Source organism: Dipodomys ordii, unplaced genomic scaffold (genome assembly GCF_000151885.1).
Source record: "Dipodomys ordii isolate 6190 unplaced genomic scaffold, Dord_2.0 Scaffold1, whole genome shotgun sequence".
NCBI lineage: Eukaryota > Metazoa > Chordata > Mammalia > Rodentia > Heteromyidae > Dipodomys > Dipodomys ordii.
Genome location: NW_012267217.1, coordinates 20928535 through 20951828, shown reverse-complemented (window position 1 = coordinate 20951828; position 23294 = coordinate 20928535). Strand labels below are relative to the sequence as shown.

General features: G+C 40.2%; 1 protein-coding gene across 2 annotated transcripts; it reads left to right on the top strand.

Annotated features, from left to right (window-relative positions):
- Window positions 1–824: 824 nt before the first annotated feature.
- On the top strand, window positions 825–22889 carry Mtrf1 (mitochondrial translational release factor 1). Of its 2 annotated transcripts, none has more exons than XM_013021983.1 (10): window positions 825–1054; window positions 2344–2789; window positions 5819–5907; window positions 8359–8440; window positions 8621–8728; window positions 13937–14109; window positions 14751–14868; window positions 17406–17542; window positions 18249–18347; window positions 22561–22889. In XM_013021983.1, exons 2-10 carry the CDS (start codon window positions 2372–2374, stop codon window positions 22669–22671), a joined length of 1335 nt encoding a protein of 444 aa, XP_012877437.1. In that variant the 5' UTR covers window positions 825–1054; window positions 2344–2371; the 3' UTR covers window positions 22672–22889. The 2 variants fall into 2 exon arrangements, with proteins under 2 accessions (XP_012877437.1, XP_012878167.1); XM_013022713.1 differs by lacking the exon at window positions 825–1054 and adding an exon at window positions 1409–1509.
- The last annotated feature ends 405 nt before the right edge of the window (window positions 22890–23294 follow it).

Here is a 23294-nt window from a genome sequence, read left to right as displayed (position 1 = left end):
AAACACACTGAGCTCTTTGACATGGGGGGGGGGGTAAGATTTAACTTAAAGTTGATCTCACACTGGCACATTTAAAACACCACTTGGGTTCAGAGCCTCTAAGACTGGCCTACTCATTAAACTTTGGGCATTGCCTCAAAGGAAAAGGTATTCTGCTTCCCTCCACCCCCCACCCCCCAAGACAGATGTCCATCTTTTAAGATAAAAATTTCATACTAGTGGTTGTTTTCCCCAGTATTTGCTTTTCCAGGATACAGGCCTTAATGATGTCCTGGCTCAGTTTCAAAGCACACTGGTTTGGGCCAGCAGGCAAGGTCAGATGGCAAAGGCTGCTCTTAATTCTTTTTGTTTTCCTTGTACTAATGCTGCAGTTTACCATGTCTCCTTTTCCCAATCAATCCTGCCTCAACATTACTACTACTATACTATTTAGATAAAAGTCTAGAGCTCCTCCTTTCCCGCAGCCCCCCAGTAGGCCCTTGATTTTTGATCCTATCTACATCTCCACAGAAGCCCGGATTAATATTGTGCAACACTACAATTGTTTTGTTGCTGTGGGGGTGGATGTCTTGGTGCTGGTCTCAAATTATGGTCCTCTAGCTCTCATGAGTGTGAGTCACTCACTGCCCCAGGACTCAAAACCTCGATCTCTTAATCCAAACAAGAGATATACTATTACTCAAGAGTGAAAGGTGTGGGGAGGGGCTTGAAGGGCGGAGAGACGTCAGCCGCAGAAAACTACAATTCCCAGAGTTCCTTGGTGGAGAGCCGGGAAGTTGTCCCTTCCTTTTTAGAACCCTTCCACCGCAAACCACGCTCCGGACATCGGCTTCAGGCAAGTACTGCCAAGGGTCGTCCCGCCCGATGCTCTTTTTTGCAGTCTTTTTCGTTCCCGTTTATTGTTAACGACGCAAAGGACTATTTTGGAGAAAGATCAAGACAGGTGGACCACCCCCACACACACCGGAGCAAACGTTAACCCGGAAGGAGTAATTCCGGAAGTGAAAGTGCCTGTCGGGTTGAAAGGTACTGGGTACCGAAGGTTCCAACCTCAGTAAGGAAAGCTTGCTTATGTGTTTTTCCTCCTCCTCTCCTCCCCTCCCCTCCTTTGATGTGACAGTTCTTTCTTGATCTTCGTTCCCTCCACGCTTTCGCGTATTACCTCCTGATAGAGTCATCTTATAACACAGAGGTGGCACAGTATGATTTGCACGTGTCACTCTTGGCAGGCCTGAAACTGATTAATTGCTCTTTACAGAATTAGAGTCTCACTGTAGGTGTCGTGGATAATGGTGAAGCCTTGGTCTTCTCAGGCGTAGGTAACCCTGAAGGTCTCACTGTTCCTCCTAAAGTCCATGACCTTGAGCGTTGATGGACATTTTACTAAAATGGAAATTTATGCTAGCAACAATATCAGAAAAATCATCCTTTTGTGCTTCTCACTACCAAGCGGGCACGTCCCTCAGGCGTGCTGGAGAAGTAAACCGCACCAAAGCTTCTGCTGGAGAGGTAGTGAGTTTTTGGCTACTGGGACTGGTGCATTTTTCTAGTTTCCGGATGTGGTTTGGTATATTAAATCTGTCAGCACAACCCTGAAAATACTAAGTATTATAGAGCGCACTTGGAATATTTTCTTTTCTAAATGATAGTACGAACTTAGCAGAGCTAGTGAGATCAAATGAGCTTATGTGCGAATGCACCTGAGGTGGTAAAAGCTGATTTTAATCAATTTTGACTCCTAATTCAACTTTGAGCTTCAGGATTTTTAGAAGCTAAGTATTTTTTTGAACATTTCCCTTTCTTAATAAAACTGTTGTATACTTCTGTTTTTGATTATTTTTGTTAGAGGACAGAATAAATAATTATTGTGCACAGTCAGTTTCACTTTCCCTGCAATTGTATATGCATGTGTGAATATACTTGCATGCATAAGCACCTGCAAGTGTGCCAATCCGGTGGCTTGAAATCAGGATCTGGGTGCTGTTCTTGCGCTTTTGTGCTCAAGGCCAACACTCTACCACTTGAGCCACAGCTCTTGCTTTTTTTATGTGGTTAATTGGAATAAAAGTCTCACAGACCCTCCGATCCAGGCTGGCTTTGAACCTGGATCCTCAGATCCTCAGCTCTTAGCCTCCTTAGTAGCTAGGATTACAGGTGTGCGCCACTAGTGCCCAGCTCCATTTCCTTTGGTATGGTATTATTCAAAGATTTTAAAACTTTTTGTGTGTTGCTGAATTTTAGGACTGTTGGGAACTGGTTGAGTCAGGGAAATAAGATTGATTTGAAACTCATTCCAGCTTTGTTAAGCCATATATCTTTAGAGTTGCTTTTTGTCTCCCCCAGATTGTATTATTGTAGTTCAGATGCTGAGATGAATCGTCACCTGTGTATTTGGCTGTTTAGACATCCATTACTTAATGCTCACCATCAGTGTCACACTTATCTCCATCCTCACCAATTGAGACAGACACATCTTGATACAAGGCTGTGGGATTTGAGACAAAACAAGAATCACTTTTTCCATACTCTGTTAAAAAAGAATTGGTCTAGAAGATATTGCCATCAAGATACCAAGATGCTGTGGAAGCATAAAGCACTAAAGAAATATATGGAAGACCTGAAAAAGGAGTACCAATCACTCCATCAATGTTTGCTGGATATCACTGTGAATGTAGGGGACCGAAGGTCCTTACACCAAAGGCATGCTGAGTTGGCACCACTTGCAGCCATTTACCAAGAAATTCAAGAGGCTGAACAAGCAATTAAAGAACTAGAATCAATGTGTAAAAGTAAGTGAACGCTATTTATGTGTATAAATACATGATTGATGTATTTATATATCAATATTGAAATATTGATACATATAAGTATTGGTGGCTGGTAGCTTATTTCTGTAACTACTCAGGGGGCTGAGATATAAGGATTGTGGTTTGTTCCCAGCCCCGACAGAAAAAAGTCTATGAGGGGCTGGGAAGGTGGCTCAGTGGTAAAGTGCTTGCCTTGCATGCATGAAGCCTCAGCACCACATAAGCAGAAAAACCCGCAAGTGGTGCTGTGGCTCAAGTGGTAGAGCACTAGCCTTGAGCTGAAGAGCTGAGGGATAGTGCCCAGACCCAGAGTTCAGGCCCCATGACCGACCAAAAAAAAAAAAAGTCTGAGACTCTTATCACTAATTAACTAGCAAAAAGCTGGAAGTGGACGTGTGGCTCAAGTGATAGAGCAACCGACTTATAGGAAAAAACCATGTGGGAGTTTCAGGTCCTGAATTCAAGCCCCAGCATACATGCATAAATATTGTCAGTACCTTTAAAAAGTTTGGCTTTGATGCTAAACATGCATATTTACTGTTTTTGAGATGATACTAAGTCCGTGCACTGTTCCTCAGGCTCTGCCACTTGAGCCAACATCTGCTTCTGGCTTTTTTGTTGTTGTTTTTGCTGGTCCCGGGGCTTGAATGCAGGGCCTGGGCATCATCCCTGAGCTTCTTTTGCTTAGGCTAGCACTCTATCACAGCTCCATTTCTGGCTTTTTGGTAGTTTATTGGAGATAATCATGGATTTTCCTGCCTGGGCTGGCTTCAAACCAAGATCCTCAAATCTCAGTCTCCTGAGTAGCTAGAATACAGGTGTAAGCCACTGATGCCTAGCTGTTTTTGGTTAATTGGAGATAAGAATCTCACAGATTTTCTGTCTAGGCTGGGTTCAAACTATGATCCTCAACTTCAGAGTAACTAGGATTATAGGTATAAGTTACTGGTGCCCAGCATTGATGCCATATTGTCTCAGTCCCACAAAACAAGCATTGTAACTTTTTTCTGTTTTGTACTATAATCCTTTTATGTTGCTGTGTCAACGTCCTCCCTTAACCTCATTGTTTATTCTCAAGGACATGGTTTGCGTCTTATTCATTTTTATATCTCCTATATCACCCAACATAAGACATAATAGGTTACCCAATCCTTATATGAAAAAATTAAAGAAAATTATATTTTAGAATCTTACAGCAGGTGATAAGTGACCACAAAATTAATTTTATAAGATAACAATTTTCTTTTCTTGTGGGGGTCTGGTCGTGGGGCCTGAACTCTGGGCCTGGGCGCTGTCTCTCAGCTCTTCAGCTCAAGGCTAGCGCTGTACCACTTGAGCCACAGCGCTACTTCCGGCATTTTTTTCTTTTTGCTTATGTGGTGCTGGGGAATCGAACCCAGGGCCTCATGCATGCAAGGCAAGCACTCTACCACTGAGCCACCTTCCCAGCCCAAGATAAAATTTTTCTAATTCTTTTGAGCCAGGTGATATCTGTAGAGTAACTGTCAGCTTCATTTCCATTAGTGGAATATACTCACAATGTGGTAAGAGTGGTGATGTTGCAATTCTGTAGCAGATGATCCACAATTAAGAGTTAGTTCAGCCGGGCGCTGGTGGCTCACGCCTGTAATCCTAGCTACTCAGGAGGCTGAGATCTGAGGATCACGGTTCAAAGCCAGCCCAGGCAGGAAAGACCATGAGATTCCTATCTCCAATAAACCACCAGAAAACCGGAAGTGGCGCTGTAGCTCAAGTGGTAGAGCGCTCGCCTTGAGCTGAAGAGCTGAGGGACAGCGCCCAGGCCCAGAGTTCAAGCCCCACGACCAACAAAAAAAAAAAAAAGAGTTAGTTCAGAAGACCTCCTGGAGTGCTATCATTGGGCTAGACTGAGACACACTGGCAGTGTGTCTTCAGCACATAGTATAACTGTGAGTATGGTCTGACCCATGTTTTATTCATCCTTGTGTTCTCAACAACTGGAAGAATGTCTAGCATCAATTAAATGTTAAATGCTGAAATCATGAATGAGGCCCAGACTCTCACCAGACTCCATTGACTTGTATGACTTCAGAAGAAATTTATAGAGTTCTCTCTATTAAAGATTATAACCTTTTATACATTTAAAAGAAGTCCTATATCACTTAAAATTATGATTCTTCATTTCTGTTTTCTTTCTTGTAATTACTATCAGAATTTTCTCCCTTAATTCGCAATCCTGGGATCTTTGAGATCCTTGAATCCACAATTCTTGCACTGTATCATTGTTATCTTGTTTTGCTAAACTAGTCCCATGACTTAACTTTCTGCTTTGAAATAATGTGAAAGGACCATTGTCTTCATAAAGCACAGGTTATAAAGAGATATTTTATTTGAACTCCCTAGTGTTGTTGGTTTTTTTTTTTCAGTGCACTAGATATAAATGTATCAAGAAATTTCAATAGCTTTTTTTTTTTTTTTTTACTTCTCCTAAACAAATGAAGGAGGTTCAAATTATGCTGAACCTACATCAAAGAGTTTTGAGTTCTGGCTGTTTACCCTCAAGCAGGACATAGTCACCTCAATTTGCTCCAAAACTTATTTGGATTTAGATTTAATTAGCCACTTCTTTTTAAATATGTTTTATTAATCACTGTTTTCTCTAATTACTTACAGATTCAAATCACAACCTTTGTGAGTGCAAGATCGTACTCTTTTTAACACTGAGATGTTTGTATGCACTTAGAAATATTTGGTGATTGATTCTCCCAAGTATTCTATTTGTTCTATTGTAGAATCCCTTGCCTTTCCAATTGAAGTAACACCTTGTAGAGGCTGGCTATGGTGGTTCACACCAATAATCCCAGCAATTGGGAGACGAAGGCAGGAAGATCATGAGTGTATGGCCCTTTTGGGCTTACAAAGTGAGACCCCCATCTCAAAAAACAAAACATATATCTAAGTAGACTAATATAAGAATTTTTTAAAGAAATTTTCTGTAAGCATTTTCAAATGTTATTTCTGTTGGTTTTTAGATCTAAATAAAAAAGATGAGCAGTTACAAGAACTTGCATTGGAAGAAAGGCAAATCATTGGTCAAAAAATCAACACCCTCTATAGTGAGGTATGTTGTAGTATATAAACTAATCTCAACATTGTTAATACGAAGAAATACTGTCCCTGTTAAACTGTGCTTTTGTGGTCAAAGTACTTCCTAAATCCTGATTTATTAAGTGTTCTCTTAGTATGACAAGTAATTAAGCTTAACATAGTGCTGTAATTTGCTGTGAAATGATACTGAAGAAATTGGGATATCAGTAAATATAACAGTGACTCCCAGAGCAAAATTTAAAGTGAGAGCTGAGCTGGGTGCTGGTAGCTCAAACTATAATCCTAGCAGTTCAACAGTCTAAACTCTGAGGATCGCTTGTTTGAAGCCAGACTAGGCAAGAAAGTCTATGAGACTCATCTCCTATTAACCACACATATTCACACACAAAGGCTGGAAATAGAGCTCTGAATCAAGTGATAGAGTGCTATCCTTGAGCAAAAATGGTCAGAAACATCACTCAGGCCTGTGTCAAGCCCCAGTACACATGCATGCATGCACGCACGCACGCACGTGAGTCTTTTAACCTGCCAGTGAAGAGAAGATAGAAGATAGGCTGGGAAAAGAAAAGGTCAGGGCTTATTAAGTTTTAGAAGGGGATGGATTAGATTGATAGTTATGTTTTTAGTTAAAGAATTGTATAGTGTGGATCTACTATAATCAATCCAAGGGCATGGAGACCATTGATAAATATAGGTCTTTAATTAGATTTAGTAGGGCTCTGGTATGCCAGGGTCTCAAGATACATAGTAACTTCTGTAGCTTTTCCTTCTAACTCAATGGATGGTTTGTTTATAAACAACACAGTACTATGTGCCTTATTTCTCTTTGGCATAGTTGCATCATCTTTCTTGAATCTAAGAGAGAGGCTTTTGAGGACCTAGTGGGGTGAATAGAGGTATCAGTTACTTTTATTGTTGCTTTAACCAGTTAAAAAGTAAGGTATCTGATCTTATCACACTATCTCATTTCCAGCAGAGATGGAGTGTTTCAGAATTTGGTAGTAGTAAGTCATGACACATAGGTACTTTTAGCTTGGTTTAGATTTTTTAATAATAAGAAAATGGTTCCCCAGTTTTCTTCCACTAGTGGAAGATTCTTTATTTTTTATTTATTTATTTTTTTTTGGGTCCGCTCGTGGGGCCTGAACTCTGGGCCTGGGCGCTGTCCCTCAGCTCTTCAGCTCAAGGCGAGCGCTCTACCACTTGAGCCGCAGCGCCACTTCTGGCTTTTTTCTTTTTGCTTATGTGGTGCTGAGGAATGGAACCCAGGGCCTCAGGCATGCAAGGCAAGCACTCTACCACTGAGCCACCTTCCCAGCCCCTAGAAGATTCTTTATTAAGAATCTCCTTTTAGCAAAGTACCAGTGGCTCATACTTGTAATTCTAGCTACTGAAGAGGCTGAGATCTGAGGATCACAGTTCAAAGCCAGCCCTTGCAGGAGTCTGTAAGACTTATCACCACTAAACTACCAAAACAGTCAGTAGTGAAGCTGTGGCTCAAATGGTAGCATGCTAACCTTGAGCAAAAAAAGCTTAGAGAGGGCTGGAAAAGTGGTTCAGTGGTAGAGTGCTTTCCTTGCCCTGGGTTCGATTCCTCAGCTCCACATAAGCAGAAAAACGTGCAAGTGGCGCTGTGACTCAAGTGGTAGAGTGCTAGCCTTGAGCTGAAGAACTGAGGGGACAGCACCCAGGCCCAGAGTTTAGGCCCATGACTGCCAAAAAAAAAAAAAAAACGCTCAGAAACAGTGCTTAGGCCCCAGACCCAGCACAAAAAAACAAAAAGTCTCTTTTTTAGATGTTAACTATGAAACCTTCCCCATATAACTGATATAACTAATGCTTTTTTAAAAAGCAAAAAAAAAAAAAACCCCAAAACCGAATCCTTCTCCCCCTCCCCCTCACTTCCTTTTTTTCTTGGCTTGTCACAACTGGGAAAATACTTGAACTTTATCTGGAGAGTACTCAATACAGTCTTTAAAGAGAGGGACTCCATGGAGATTGCAAGGCACAGTATGGTCTCAACCATCATTTATTAGAGGGGAGAATATGTAATCATATATTAAAGTCTTCATTATTCTAAATGAACACTTCCAAAGCCTTGTTTCATTTATTAGATGAAAGAAACTACTGGTTGGAACTAATTTTAAGAGATAAAATCTGAAGAAAATTAGATGGAGCATTCTAGACTTTGATCTAAATGTCTATGTTATAGAAAATTAAGATAATCTGATAGCATTGAAAAAAAACGCCTAGACAGTAACTTCACTGTTAACATGAATTGATCAACTATTTTACTCTGATTAGATTTACTCATAATAGCATTTTAGAACTCAACTCATGGGAATGCTATATAATTTTGCTAATTACTTTCTTTTTTAGTGGCTTGAGGGCACTTATTTAAGTTCAGGTAATAATAATACATCAAGGAAGATATACATATCAGTGCTGATGCTTTCTTTTCCAGCTTTTTCAGAGTCTAGTGCCAAAGGAGAAATATGACAAAAGTGATGTGATTTTAGAAGTGTCATCTGGAAGAACCACAGGAGGTTAGAAACAAATTATTGTAAAAGCTCTAAAACAACACTCAGATGTTTCTTGATTTGATATTAATATGGCTTGGAAAGTCCATTAAATGTTTTATCTTTGAAAATAGTACTTATTCCCTAAAAGGCTTGTACTTAAAGATGTCTTGCTTCAAATTTTGTACTTTGCCTATTTTCTTTTAGGAGATATATGTCAACAGTTTACCCGAGAAATATTTGACATGTACCAAAATTATTCTTGCTATAAACACTGGACATTTGAATTGTTGAATTATACACCAGCAGATTATGGTAGGTATACTTGAAGATTTTGTTGATTAAAAAGTACTTAAAATTATTTTATCCCTAATCTTGGTTATCACCATGTTGTTTTATTTAAAAAAAAACTGGTCTTGTATCTATTAAATACTGTTAAGTAATGTCAATACAGAGGCTTGTTTGTTTTTCAATATTGTGTTTGAACTCAAGGTCTTATACTGGCTAGACAGGTTCTCTGCTACTAGAGCTATGACCCTAGTTCTTATTGCTTTAGTTCATTTTCAGAGAGTATCTTGCATTTTTGTCTGGTGCGTCCCTCAGGTCTTGATTCTCTTGCCTTCCACATAGCTGGGATCCTTAAAGGCACATATAACCATTTCTGGCTTAGTGATTGATGTTTGACATGGAAGCATTGCTGGTTCTTTTTTGTTGTTGTTGTTCATTTTTGTTTTTGTCTTTTTTTGTCTGAGGCTGGCCTTTCACCATAATCTTCCCAATTTTTGTCTTTATTTTTTTTTGCCAGTCCAGGATCTAGAACTCAGGGCACTGTCTCTGAGCTTCTTTGCTCAAGGTTAGCACTCTACCACTTGAGCCATAGTGCCACTTCTGGCTTTTCCAGTTTATGTGGTACTGAAAAATGAAACCTAGGGCTTCATGCATGCTAGGCAATCACTCTACTACTGGGCCACATTCCCAATTTTGTCTTTCTAATAAGCTGAGATTGCAGGTATGAGCCATTCTACCTGGCCCTATATTATTCTTCTAATAAAGAATATGTGAGCCATGCACTGGTAGCTAATGACTGTAAATACTAGCTACTCAGGACGCTGAGATCTGAGGATCGTGGCTCTAAGCCAGTCTAGGCAGGGAAGGCTACGTTACCCTTATCTCTAATTAACCACAGAAAGCCAAAAGTGGTGATGTGACTTAAGTGGTTAGGTGTTAGCCTCCAGCACATACACACACACACATGCACACGCACACGCACACGCACACACACGCACTCAAGGACATTGTTCAGGCCTGAGGACTTATTGTTCAAGCCCCAAGGACCTATTAAAAAAAAAAAGGCAGGCACTGGTGGCTCACACCTGTAATCCTAGCTCTCAAGAGGCTGAGATATGAGGATTATGATTTGAAGCCAGCCTAGGCAGGAAAGTCCTTGAGACTCTTTTTTTTTTTTTTTTTTGGGTCCGGTCGTGGGGCCTGAACTCTGGGCCTGGGCGCTGTCCCTCAGCTCTTCAGCTCAAGGCTAGCGCTCTACCACTTGAGCCACAGGGCCACTTCCGTCTTTTTTTTTCATTTTGCTTATGTGGTGCTGAGGAATCGAACCCAGGGCCTCAGACATGCAAGGCAAACGCTCTACCACTGAGCCACCTTCCCAGCCCCATCCTTGAGACTCTTATCTCTAATTAATCACCAAAAAAGCTGGAAGTGGCATTGTAGCTCAAGTGACGTAGTGTTAGCCTTGAGCCAAAGGAGCCCAGTCGCAGAGTTCATGCCCTGGGACTGGCAAAAAAAGAAAAAAGGAAGGAAGGAAGGAAAGAACATGTGAATTGAAGAAAAATTTCCTGTGGAGGGTAGATATCTACCATTCCTTAAAAAAAAAAAAAAACATTGCTCTTAGCCCAGCACTGGTGGCTCATGCCTGTAATCTAGCTACTCAGGAGGTCAGGATCTGAGGATCCTGGTTTGAAGTCTCTGGAAAGTCCATGAGACTTAACCTCCAATCAACTAGCTGACCATGGAAGTATAGCTCAAGTGATAAAACTTCGAATGGAGAAGCCAAGTGAAAGTACAAGGTCCTAAATTCAAATCTAGGTACCAAAAAAAGAAGAATCCAAACATAGTTTGGCTTTTGAATGAAGAATAGGGTTACATGCAAGAGACCTTGAAAGAGCACATGCACTATATAAAAGAGTATTCTTGCCTAGTATGCTTGTCTAGTTTAACCTGTGTACACAACATTTACATCCCTGTGGTGCTGTGAGTTCTGTGAGACAGATACTATTAACTTCATCTTACAGATGAACATCTAGACTCAGGAAGTGAGTCATCTAGGATCAGATGATAAGTAATGGCAATCCTGGGATTAAATTTAAGTCCTTCTGATTCAGAGCCACACTATATCCATTCATCTCTTCGACACAGAGGGAATGAACAACAGACATTCTGATCTTCTTAGCTGGGTAGATTGTCACATTCATTTATGCCAATGAATAAAAACTGGAAAGAGCCGAGATCATTTAGGAAGATGAGTGGGTTCTTGCTGGTTTGTTTTTGTTGTTGCTTTGGTGCTGGAATTTTTTTTTTTTTAGTCACAAGCACATTTTAATTTTCACAAAGCAAATTGTCATTATCATGGTCTATACAGTTTGTGAATTCTATGAGCTTTGACATTACAAGTTATTTTTTCCGCATCAGGTGATGTTTACATTTCTTTTCTTTTGTTTAGTGTGGGCTGTTCCCACTTATTCTGTTCCTACTCCTGGCTTTCCACTGTTGGATGCATGTATCTACCATATATATGGTCCAGAATATGGAGTCATTTAGCAATGATATGACAAAATGGGTGGCTGTCTTTTGTTTCTTGAGTCCTGTTTGCCATATCTTCTTGTATTTTGGCTTTAGCATCCACATGTGCTGTTTGTCTCTTTGTTCTTGGCTTACTTCGCTCAAAATAATCTGCTCTAGTTACATCCACTTCCCTGCAAATGGCATTATTTTGTCCTTTCTAATGGCTGCATGATATTCCATTGTATATAAGTACCACAATTTTTGGATCCACTCATGATTAGTGAGGCATCTGGGTTGTTTCCAAATCTTGGCTATTATGAACAGTGCTGCAATAAACATGGAGGTATATGTGTCTTTGTATACTGGTTCCTGAGGATGGTGCTAGAAATTAAATCTAGGGTCTTAAAGATAGTAGGAAACTGCTCTTAAGTTTGTGGTTATAGTGTGCATACTTGTAGAGATATCCAGTAAATGTGGAAGTTGTATAACCAGAGCTTTTGTGAGAAAACAGTATTCCAGGGAGAGAAGTATGAGTCAAATGGCAGAGCATTTGCCTAGCCAGCTTGTGCTGGCCCTAAATTCAAACCTGAGTACCCCCCCCCACCTCACACACATACACAAAATTCAAATACCTTTAAAATTAAAGACTGAAAACTGAAATCATGAAATAATTTTAATGGATATTTAATTGATATTCCATTTAGGAAAAGAAAAAAAATGTTTCTAGGGAATGGCTAAAATAGAGAAAAAAATGAACATACCTAATAAAATATTTATATAAAATCTTATGTGTCTGTATAACTTTTTAATAATTAATTGAGAGAACTTACAGCTACCCAGAGATTCACACAGAACTAAAAACAGAGCTTGAAAATAATTTTATGTGAAAATTTATATATGAAATTTTAAAGTCACAGTTTTGTGACTTTACAAATATAAACAATACTTAAGCATTGCATCAATAATCCAAGCGGAATGATTATAAAATAGTCCCCATGGAAGTGGAGGGTAACGACTCTTGTGAATGAGTCAGACACTGTTAGGCTGTAAACCTGCAATCTAATGTGTAGAAATATTTTCCAAGTTAAAGGGAATCAGTGAGATGCCTCACATTCCTCCTCCTCCCTGCACAGTTTAGTGTTTGTAATTATGTGTTCTTTTATTCTCTATTCATCAGATGAACTCAGAGGAGGTCACATGAAGTAATACTACTAATTTTATGTGTCCAGAAGACATTTCACCATTACTGTGAAAAATAAATTTATCAAGGGAGACTTGGTACCATTGAAAAGCTCTGTGATTATTCTTTTCCATAAGCTGAGGCTTACAGTGGGAAGGAACTTTGGTCTTTGACTGAGAAGCCTGTAAACTGTGGGGGTGATTGGGCTCCTGGGTAGCAGGGACCAAGTGATGGCACTCGGCTCCGGAAGGCAAGGAGGGCCTAGTAGTTACTGGACAAAAGTCAAAGCAGCAATCAGAATATTTGGACTCTTGTGGACCTGTGTTAATCACAGTATTCCTAGAAGTAAACTAATAGGAAACTATTAAGTTGTTACTTCATCTCTAAAAGAATAAGATCTGGATCAAGTGAGCAAGTGTTTCATCTTCCTGGAATCATAAAAAAACGATTCCTCATCAGACTTGAGCCAGAAAGTAGACTCCACACCCCATGAGGGAAGAGGATTGATTTCATTGAAGGGAGAGTAATAGTAGAGTTACTTTTAATTTTTCTCCTAAGTTCTCCAGAGACCACATTTATAGGTGAACAGAATAACTGTGCATTGGGAAGAAGGAAACCAATTTTTCAGGGAAATCTAGACGCTGGCTTTCACTGACACTAATTCCTGGAGAATTCAAACTATTACTGTGGTCTGGTACTGATGGCTCACACCTGTAATCCTAGCTACTGAGGAGGCTGAAATCTTAGAATAGCAGTTCAAGTGGACAAGTCTGTGAGACTCATCTCCAAGTTAACCAGCAAAAAGTTGGAAGTGGAAGTATGGCTCAAATTGTAGAGTTCCAGTGAAAGGGGTTCTTGAAGCCCTGAGTTCAAATCCCAGTACTGGCACAAAAGGGGACTAAGTATGGCTCAAGTGGTAGACTACCTCCCTAGTAAGTGGGGAACCCTGAATTAAAACTCTAGTTTCACAAAAATAAAACATGTTTATTATAGAAAATAGGAACTAAAAATGTTCAAGCCAGACGTGATCATGCACAACTATAATCATAGCACTCGAGAGCAGGAGGACCAAGAATCCAAGGCTACTTGAGCTATGTAAATGAGACCTTGCTGGGCGCCGGTGGCTCAGACCTGTAATCCTAGCTACTCAAGAGGCTGAGATCTGAGGATCATGGTTCAAAGCCAGCCCAAGCAGGAAAGTCCTTGAGACTCTTATCTCCAATAAACCACTAGAAAACAGGAAGTGGCACTGTAGCTCAAGTGGTAGAGCACTGGCCTTGAGCTGAAGAGCACAAGGACAGCATCCAAGCCCAGAGTTCAAGCCCCACAACTGACAAAAAAAGAAATTAGTGAGACCTTGTCTCAAAACAGCAGCAATTTTTTTTAAACTATAAAACTTTTATCTAGTTCTCTAGAGACAAGTACTACTTTGACACATTTTCTTTTATGCACTAATAATATATCTGCATCGTGAAACTTCATACCTGCCTACTGTTCTCATCTCAGTAGAACTCTGAGTGATATTTCTGAGTGTTCTCCCGTAGGAGGACTGCATCATGCAGCTGCCCGCATTTCAGGTGACGATGTGTACAAACATCTGAAGTATGAAGGTGGGATCCATCGCGTCCAGCGAATCCCTGAAGTGGGGCTGTCCTCTCGGATGCAGCGCATTCACACTGGAACCATGACAGTTATTGTCCTCCCTCAGCCAGATGAGGTAACCTTACCTGCACAACTTGAAACCACTGCATTTAAATGACTACTGTGCTGAAAGGCTTAGCTTCTAGGAAAACCTCTTTTTGAATACTGATTATACTTTAGATCTCTAATGAGAAATCTTAGCTCTTCCCTAAGTAAGGTGACCCGTTTCCCCTGACCAAGATGTTTGGGTTTAGTCCCTAAATCCAAACAGAAAAAAGGAAGGAAAAAAAAAAGAAAAAGCATCTTACTTGAAATAGGGATTGTATAATTCATTTTTTGCATTATTTCTTCTCTTAGCCTAGTGGCTTAATACAAAACAGTTCAGTCTATTTGAAACATCTCAGCCTGAGCTTAACATTAAATTTATCAACTATAGAATTTACTTACATTAGCCAGGCACTGGTAGTTCACACCTGTCATCCTAGCTATTCAGAAGCCTGAGATCTGAGGATCCAGGTTCAAAGCCAGCCCTGGCAGGAAAGTCTGTGAGATTTTATCTCCAATAAATCACCAGAAAACTGGAAGTGGCACTGTGGCTCAAGTGGTAGAGTGCTTGCCTTGAGCTGAAGAGCTGAGGGATAGTGCCCAGGCCCAGAGTTCAAGACCCATGATCGACAAAAAAAAAAAGAATTTGCTTACATTGTCTTTTTGTTCTAGGTAGATGTGAAAGTGGACCCCAAGGACTTGCGTGTAGATACATTTCGAGCCAGAGGCGCAGGAGGTCAACATGTTAATACCACAGACAGCGCCGTTAGGCTTGTCCACATCCCCACAGGTCAGCCAGCCACTTTGTTTTTATGCATTTCCTTGTGTAAAACTACCAGCATTTAAAAGGAAGCAGCTCTATGCTGGTGTCTGGTTCCTTTAAAGATGACACTGGGATTGTGGATCTGATATCCCTATGCGTTTCTATTCCCTCCCTGTTGGGAAATGGTACCTCTCTCAAGTGGTGCAGAAAGCAGCACATCTGTTCAGTGAAGCTGCTCCGGTTTGCTAGGCAGGGGTAAGCAACAGGAGGGAGCCAGCCCAAATATAGATGCAACACAGAAGCAGGATTGGACATGCTAGTGCTCTAAATCTTTTGTTACCTGATACCTTGACTGCTAGCTCCATTGCACTTTGCTGTGTAAGCATCATTTCGATATTGGTAATTCTGGGATACTGTGAATTAGTCTCACATTAGTTAAGGTGAGTTTCAATATAATGTACTGACAACAGGGACACATTCTGAGAAAGGCTTTACTCGCTTCATCATTGTGTGAAAATCATGGCTGATAACACAAGGCAGTATAATTTAATGGGCCATCAACATGTAGGCATAACGCTTTTAACTAAAACGTTGCATGGTAGATATATTGTCTATATTTATATCATTTTCCATATTTACAAAGGATTTTGTTTCCTTTTCATTTAAAAATTATTTTATATAATTTATTATAATTTTTCTGTATAATTTTAAAAGTCCTGGCCTGAGGGCATAGCTCAAGTGGTAGAGTACCTACCTAGCAAGATCAAGGCCCTGGGTTCCAACTTAAGAAAGAAAAAAGAAAAAAAAGGTGAATGGTATAATCCTATAACAAAATTGGGCATCTCCTCCATCTCCCCTTCTCTTCTTTTTGATCCTAACTTCTCATTTTCTAGATGCAACCTCTTTTAATTCTTCAGGTAATTACCTTAATAATAGACAGATAGTGCTCTTGGGATCAATAATTGTAAAGGTATGTAAACTTTTCCATTTAGAGGAGGATTTTAGCTTTCTTATGTACCCTATTTCTTCTTCTAAGTACTTGTATTTTGAGAAATTGCTATTCACTGCTTTCATAAAATGAACAGTTAAAAGAGTACTGTTACGCCAGGTAGTATACAGTGATTTCATTTGTTAGAATTAATACCTCATTATTTTCATCTGCTTACTCTTTTATTTTGGCCAGTTCTGGGGCTTGTATTCAAGGCCTGGGTGCTGTCCTTGAGATTTTTTGCTCAAGGCTAGCACTCTATTGCTTGAGCTACAGCTCTACTTATGTTTTTTTTTTGTTGTTGTTGGTTATTTGGAGATGAAAGTTTTACTTTTATCTTTTCTGCCTTTGCTGGCTTTGAACCACTTTCCTCAAGTCTTAGCCTCCTGAGTAGCCAGGAGTACAGCTGTGACTGTACTCAGCTTTTCTTGAAATTGTTGTCTTTCTATTGCTTCTAAAAGCTGTATAAAATCAAATCAATCTTTTTCCACAGTGCTAGTGCTTTCTGGAGACTCCCTAACAGATCACTCCATCAACTTGGTCCGAACTACAGTAGTTTCTCTCTGGGGCACATCCTAGAGGATTTTCTTCTCTGTTTTGTGTTGGATCCTCCCATTTCTTAGATTCCATATCATCTCTCAGTACCACAAAAACGGAAAAAGCTGGAAGTGTGCTGTGACTCAAGTGGTAGAATACTAGCCTTGAGTGAAGCTTAGGGACAGTGCCCAGGCCCTGAGTTCAAGCCCCAGTAATGGAAAAAAAAAAACAAATTAGCTTTGTGTATGGAAAGGCTGAGTACTCCTTGAGCAGAATAGAAATAGAGCAACAGTGAGTAGCATTGGCATCATTGCATAGATACCTGGACAATTGAGAAAGGAGAGGATAAGTTCAGGGAATAAAAGTAAAGGTAAATGAGCTGGGCGCTGGTGGCTCACACCTGTAATCCTAGCTACTCAGGAGGCTGAGATCTGAGGATCTCGGTTCAAAGCCAGCCCGGGCAGTAGAGACTGTGAGACTCCTATCTCCAATAAACTACCAGAAAACCAGAAGTGGCGCTGTAGCTCAAGTGGTAGAGCTCTCATCTTGAGCTGAAGAGCTGAGGGACAGCGCCCAGGCCCAGAGTTCAAGCCCCACGACCGACAAAAAAAAAAAAAAAGTAAAGTTAAATGTCTGTACATTCAGCCTTCTCATGTGAGATAGTTCAGTTAGACATCAGATTCTAAAACAGGTACCTATTACATATTACCATCTGTTATTGTTTTTTTTGTGGGGAGAAGGGGGTGCTTTAACTCTGGGCCTGAGCACTGTCCCTCAGCTCTTCAGCTCAAAGCTATGGCTCTAGTTTCCAGTTTTCTGAGTGGTTTATTGGAGATAAGAATCTCACGAACTTTCATGCCTGAGCTAGCTTTGAACCGGGATCCTCAGATCTCAGCCTCCTGAGTATCTAGGCTTACAGGCGTGAGCCACCGGCACCCGGCTACCATCTGTTCCTAAAGTGTACGAATCTAAAATCTTTTATTTTATGTGATCTTATAATTAATGTTTCTCATTCAGAATGTTCCTTTTTTTTTTTCAGGTCTAGTAGTAGAGTGCCAACAAGAACGGTCACAGCTAAAAAATAAAGAAATAGCTTTGCGTGTGTTGAGAGCTAGACTCTACCAACAAATTATTGAGAAAGAAAAGTGTCAACAACAAAGTGCTAGAAAACTGCAGGTAAGATTTAGTGTAACAATGTAATAATGTAACAAGTATAAAACAATCATCAGGGCTGGGAAGGTGGCTCAGTGGTAGAGCGCTTGCCTTGCATGCATGAGGCCCTGGGTTCGATTCCTCAGCACCACATAAGCAAAAAGAAAAAAGCTGGAAGTGGTGCTGTGGCTCAAGTGGTAGAGCACTAACCTTGAACTGAAGAGCTGAGGGACAGCGCCCAGGCCCAGAGTTCAGGCCCCACGACCGGACCCAAAAATAAATAAATAAAAATAAAAAATAAAACAATAATCATTTTGTGTAGAAAATAGTGTTTTCTCACACAAATGAAAATACCTCTGAGTACCAGTGGTTTATATCTGTAATCTTAGCTACTCAGGAGACCGAGACCTGGAGGATTAAATTATGAAGCTCTATAAACTGGTAGTATTGCTGTTTTTATTTTGTTTTTGTTTTGTATTGTTTTGAGTGCAGCTAGGAGTTGAACTCAGGGCCTTGTGCATGCTGAATATGTGCAGTACTACTGAGCCACATCTCCAGTCCCAAACTACTGTAGTGCTCTTATTAAGTTCTTCCTGCCTTTGTCTTTGTATATAAGACTTTTAGAAAACATTGATACTGTTAGAGAAGCCACTTATATTTGATATGGTGAGAAAGGTATGAATTGTTTTTTTGTCATCGTTGATTTGAATTTGCCTTTTGATTTGGACAGGTGGGAACAAGAGCCCAGTCAGAGAGAATCAGGACATACAATTTCACCCAGGATAGAGTCACTGACCACAGGATAGCATATGAAGTTCGTGACATTAAGGTAATACTACTTGCTGTGCTTTATGTAGCTTTGCTTTAGGAAGAAGTAAAATCAAAATCTAGACAGTTAAGTCTGAGATATTACACAAGCAGTTTAAAATCATTAAGCTAATTTATAAACATGGCTGGTCATCAGTGGCTCATGTCTGTAATCTTAGCTACTGAGGAGTCTGAGGATAGCAGTTTGAAGCCATCCCAAATAGGAAAGTTTGTGAGATTCTCTCTAATTAACTAGCAAAAGGCCCGAATTGGAACTGTGGCTCAAGTGGTAGAGCACTAGCCTTGAGCAAAAATGCTAAGGGACAACACCCAGGCCTTGAGTTCAAGCCTCAGTATGGACATTTAAAAAATTATAAGCATTCTAAGTAGTTTGCTAAGAGATCTAATTTTATGCTAGTTTGAAAGTTATTGTTTAAATCCCAAATTCTTTGTTATACTCATACACATATATTTCTGGGTAGTAAACTGCCACAAATTTAGTAGCTTAGAACAATACCATTCATTCTTAGAATTTTCCTTGGTGGTTCACTCAGAATATCACACATGCAAACAAAGGCTTTGAGTTTTGCTCCAACCCTATCTCATGATTGGCATGGGCCAGAATTCCAGGCATAAGTGAGTTGTTTTCCTCTTGCTGTCTCACAAAGCTGGAATCTTCAAGCTTTTCTGGAGATGAGGATTTGTTTCCCACATTCTTACTTGTCAGAATTCCATGGTCTTGAGTTGTAGGACTGAAGCCCCCATGCTCTTGCTGGCAGTCACCTTGTGGCTGCACTCAGACCAACTGCCAGAAGTTGCTTTCTAAGTGGCTTGCTCCAAATACTCTCGCTCAGCTTTGCATTTCCTCTTGCAGCACTGGCTTCAGGCAGTTTTAAGGGCTCACATGACTAGGTGAACTCCATCAGGATATTGTTTGTTGTTGTAGTTTTATTATTAGCTCAGAGTGAACTGGTGCCAGGCACCCATGGCTCACATCTGTAATCCTAGCTGTTCAGAAGACACATCTGAGGGTCACAGTTTGAAACGAGCCTATGCAGAAAAGTTTATACGACTCTTATCTCCTATTAACCAAGAAAAAGCTCAAAGTGGAGCTGTGACTCAAGTGGTAGAATGCTAGCCTTGAGTGAAAAAGCTAAAGGACAGCCCCAGGCCCTCAGTTCAAACCCCAGTACTCTCACATACAGATTAAAAAAAAAAATCAGCTGATCACCTAACCACTAAAGTGATGTTCTGCAGTTAAGAGAGGAATTATATGAGATTTGTACACCAATAGGCATCTTCAAATTCTATATACCATAATGTATAGTCATTAGATTCAGGTGTTATAACTTTACTGTTGCTGATTCCTCAGTGGTGACCGGGAAACATGCATCTGGTAGGCAGAAAGGGACCATACCACACGGGTATAGACAAAGTTTATTAAAACATCATATACTTATATACGGCCTAGGGAGATAGAAGGTAAGTCTGCAGTCACGGGACAATCAGGGACAGAAAGCTGGCCTTAAATAATTTTGAGGGAATGTGGACAATAAGAAATAGTTAGCAACCTTTATCAGTGGGCAGGAAGAGTTGGAGCAGTTTCATGTGATCAAAGATAATAGAGAGGAAGCAAGGTGTAGGTGGGGCTCCACTGAAAAACAGGGAAGGAATCTTGAGGCTTTGTTCTTTGGGGTTAACAAAGAGGAGCACGAATGGCACTTCCTGCAAACCTTTACTTGAGCTGGAGCGAGCATGGGACCTTTACCCAGACTTGGAGGAAGGGGCTCCCACTTCTTCCCCAGAGGGAATGCATGCCAGCATGCACCTTCAATGCACACAGGAAATCAGATGGGGTCACACGAGTTGATGCCTCCAATACTATACTATTAAAGGAAAACCCTATTAAGATTAATTGAACACTACATATCTAAATCCCATCTAACAACGCTAATGTTAATTAACACATTAATCAGAGAGCATGGAAAACTTTCCTTGTGCAGCTACTGAATGGGGAAAATGAACTGTTTCCCAGAAAGTATTGTGTGCGGAAAAACAAAAGATAGAAAGTTTCCATATACATATTTTGGTTTATGTATATGTAAGGTTTCTTTCATTAGATTCTGTTCAATTTTCTACTCAAAATTGAAGTTCTGATTTTGCAAAGTAGACATCTGTGTTTTCAGTGTTGACAGATTTCTGTGTATCTTATACCACTTTCTAAAATCAGCAGGATGTGGCCATGTTGCAAAGGTGCATAGCACAACTATGTTGAAAAGAAAAATTATTTGCTAACTTCCCTTTCCTAAGGAAACATGAAGTATTAACCAAACATATTCAGCCACATTGATCTGATTACACCATATTTTTTCCTGTTGTTTTGCTTACAGTGATGATCAGTATTGTAACTGGTAATACCTTTCCTTTTATGCTGGTGATAAGGCTTGAATTTAAGGGCCCAAGCCCTCTTTTGGCTTTTTTTTTTCTCAAAGCTAACTTATACTGATAAATTGGAGAATCTGCTCAAGGTGGCTTCAAACCCTGATTCTCATATCCTGAAATATGAGTAGCTAATATTATAGGCATGAACTACCACTGCCCAACTGACCATTAATATGATTGACTGACTGATTTCTTGCTGGTCCTGGTGCTTGAACTCAGAGACTGGGCATTTCCTTGAGTCTCTTTACACTCAAGACTAGCACTGTACCAGTTGAACCATAGTGCCACTTCCGGCTTTTTCTGAATGGTATATTGGAGATAAGAGACTCTCAGACTTTCCTGCCTGGGCTGGCTTTGAACCTCGATCCTCAGACCTAAGCCTCCCCAGTAGCTAGAATTACAGTTGTGAACCACCAGTGCCCAGCAACTGAAACAATTTTACCCAGTAAACATTAGAGAGAAGTGTTTGCTCTTAGTGTTATTTTTGAAATTGTTCAAGCTTACGTAGTTTTGAAGACTCGATCAATAAATACTACATGTCCTATATGTAGATTTAACAATTGTTAACATTTTTTTCTATATTCCACTTGTCTTTTTTCCTACCTTATTTCTCTCTCTATAAAGTCTATGTTGCTTTTGAGCCATTTAAAAGCAATTTCATAGGACATCTAGATTTCAAAACTACTATATTTCTAGCTGGGCACCAATGGCTCATGCCTGTAATCCTAGCTACTCTGCTAAGATCTGAGGATCACAGTTTAAAGACAGCCAGGGCAGGAAAGTCTGTGAGACACTTATCTCCAATAAACTGCCAGACAACCGGAAGTGGTACTGTGGCTCAAGTGGCAGAGTGCTAGCCTTTAACTGAAGAGCTGAGGGACAGTGCCCAGGGCAGAGTTCAAGCCCCATGACCAACAAAAAAAAAAAACAAAAAACAAAAACAAAACCCCACTATTTCTAATTTTAGAAAAAATGATAGAGTGCTTACCTAGCCTGTGCAAGGATCAGAGAGAGACAGAGGCTATCATAAAACACAGTTTAAATTTGGAAGCTTGGCACAAGAAGGGTGAGCCTAAGGAGACTTTCTCTTAGCCATATCCAGAGGATGTGAAGAAGCAGTACACACATTCATGTGGCACACCTGCAGGATTGAGGTATTTACGTGTGTGTGTGGGGGGGGGGGATTGAGGTATTTACGTGTGTGTGTGTGTGTGTGTGTGTGCATGCCCATATGAGAGAGAAAGAATACTGGGGTGCGTGAATTCAGGATGGGAACTGTCTTTTAGCTTTTATTTTTGCTCAAGCACTCTACCACTTAAACCACAGCTCCATTTCCAGCTTTTTGTTGGTTAATTGTAGATAAGGATCTCACAGACTTACTTGCCCCAGTGGCTACAAACTAAGATCCTCCTGGCTATTCAGGTGTTCCAGCCCCAGTGGTCTCTTAAAGCCATTAGACTCTACATCTTAAAAGTTACCACCACTCCTTGCAGGCATGAGGCCCTGGGTTTGATTCCTCAGTACCACATAAGCAAAATTAAAAAAAAACAAAAACAAAAAAACCAGAAGTGGTGCTGTTGCTCAAGTGGTAGAGCGCTAGCCTTGAGCTGAAGAGCTGAGGGATAGCGCCCAGGCCCAGAGTTCAGGCACCATGACCGACCAAAAAAAAAAAAAAAAAAATTACCACCACTTTCCATAATACTGAAGACCAAGTCCTCACTGCATGAGCCTTTGGTGGACATTCCATATATGAACTATAGCATCAGGCTTATACTAACTTTCTCTTTTATCAGGAATTTTTATGTGGTGAGAAATACTTGGATCAGCTAATTCAGAGATTGCTTCAATCTGCAGATGAAGAAGCCATTTTTGAACTTTTGGATGAAAACCTTAGATCAGCATAATAAATGTGCTTTACTTTTATTTGCTCGTTTCTTATCCAAATGGAATAAACATATCAAGACGCATGGAAATGTTTTATAGCTATTCATAAAGTACAGCTACAAGTACACATTCTTATGGGTATATTTTTTATGAATCACAAACACTTCTTGGCTTGTGGGAATTATTTTAGGTTTCAATAAACTAAATCTAGGAAATAAGCTTGTGACATTAAAAAGAAAAAAATTTGGGCTGGGAAGGTGGCTCAGTGGTAGAGCGCTTGCCTTGCATGCATGAGGCCCTGGGCTCGATTCCTCAGCACCACATAAGCAAAAAGCCGGAAGTGGCGTTGTGGCTCAAGTGGTAGAGCGCTAGCCTTGAGCTGAAGAGCTGAAGGACAGCGCCCAGGCCCAGAGTTCAGGCCCCACGACTGGACCCAAAACAAAAAACAAAAAAAACAAAAAAAGAAAAAAATTTAATTGTGTAATTTAAAAAGAGTTTTTGTTTTCTTTTTGTATTTGTTCTATTTTAGGCATTTTAAACCATATATGAACATCTTTACTACCCTAATGTGTGGCAAAATTTAGTAATATAAGATTTATAGGGGCTGGGAAGTTGGCTCAGTGGTAGAGCGCTTGCTTTGCAT

Excerpts from the sequence above, each read along its gene's own strand:
- Mtrf1 (XM_013021983.1), top strand. The coding sequence starts at position 2,372 with ATGAATCGTCACCTGTGTATTTGGCTGTTTAGACATCCATTACTTAAT. Across the intron at positions 17,543-18,248 it reads AAAGTGCTAGAAAACTGCAG|GTGGGAACAAGAGCCCAGTC; the intron begins GTAAGATTTAGT and ends TGATTTGGACAG. Across the intron at positions 18,348-22,560 it reads ATGAAGTTCGTGACATTAAG|GAATTTTTATGTGGTGAGAA; the intron begins GTAATACTACTT and ends CTCTTTTATCAG.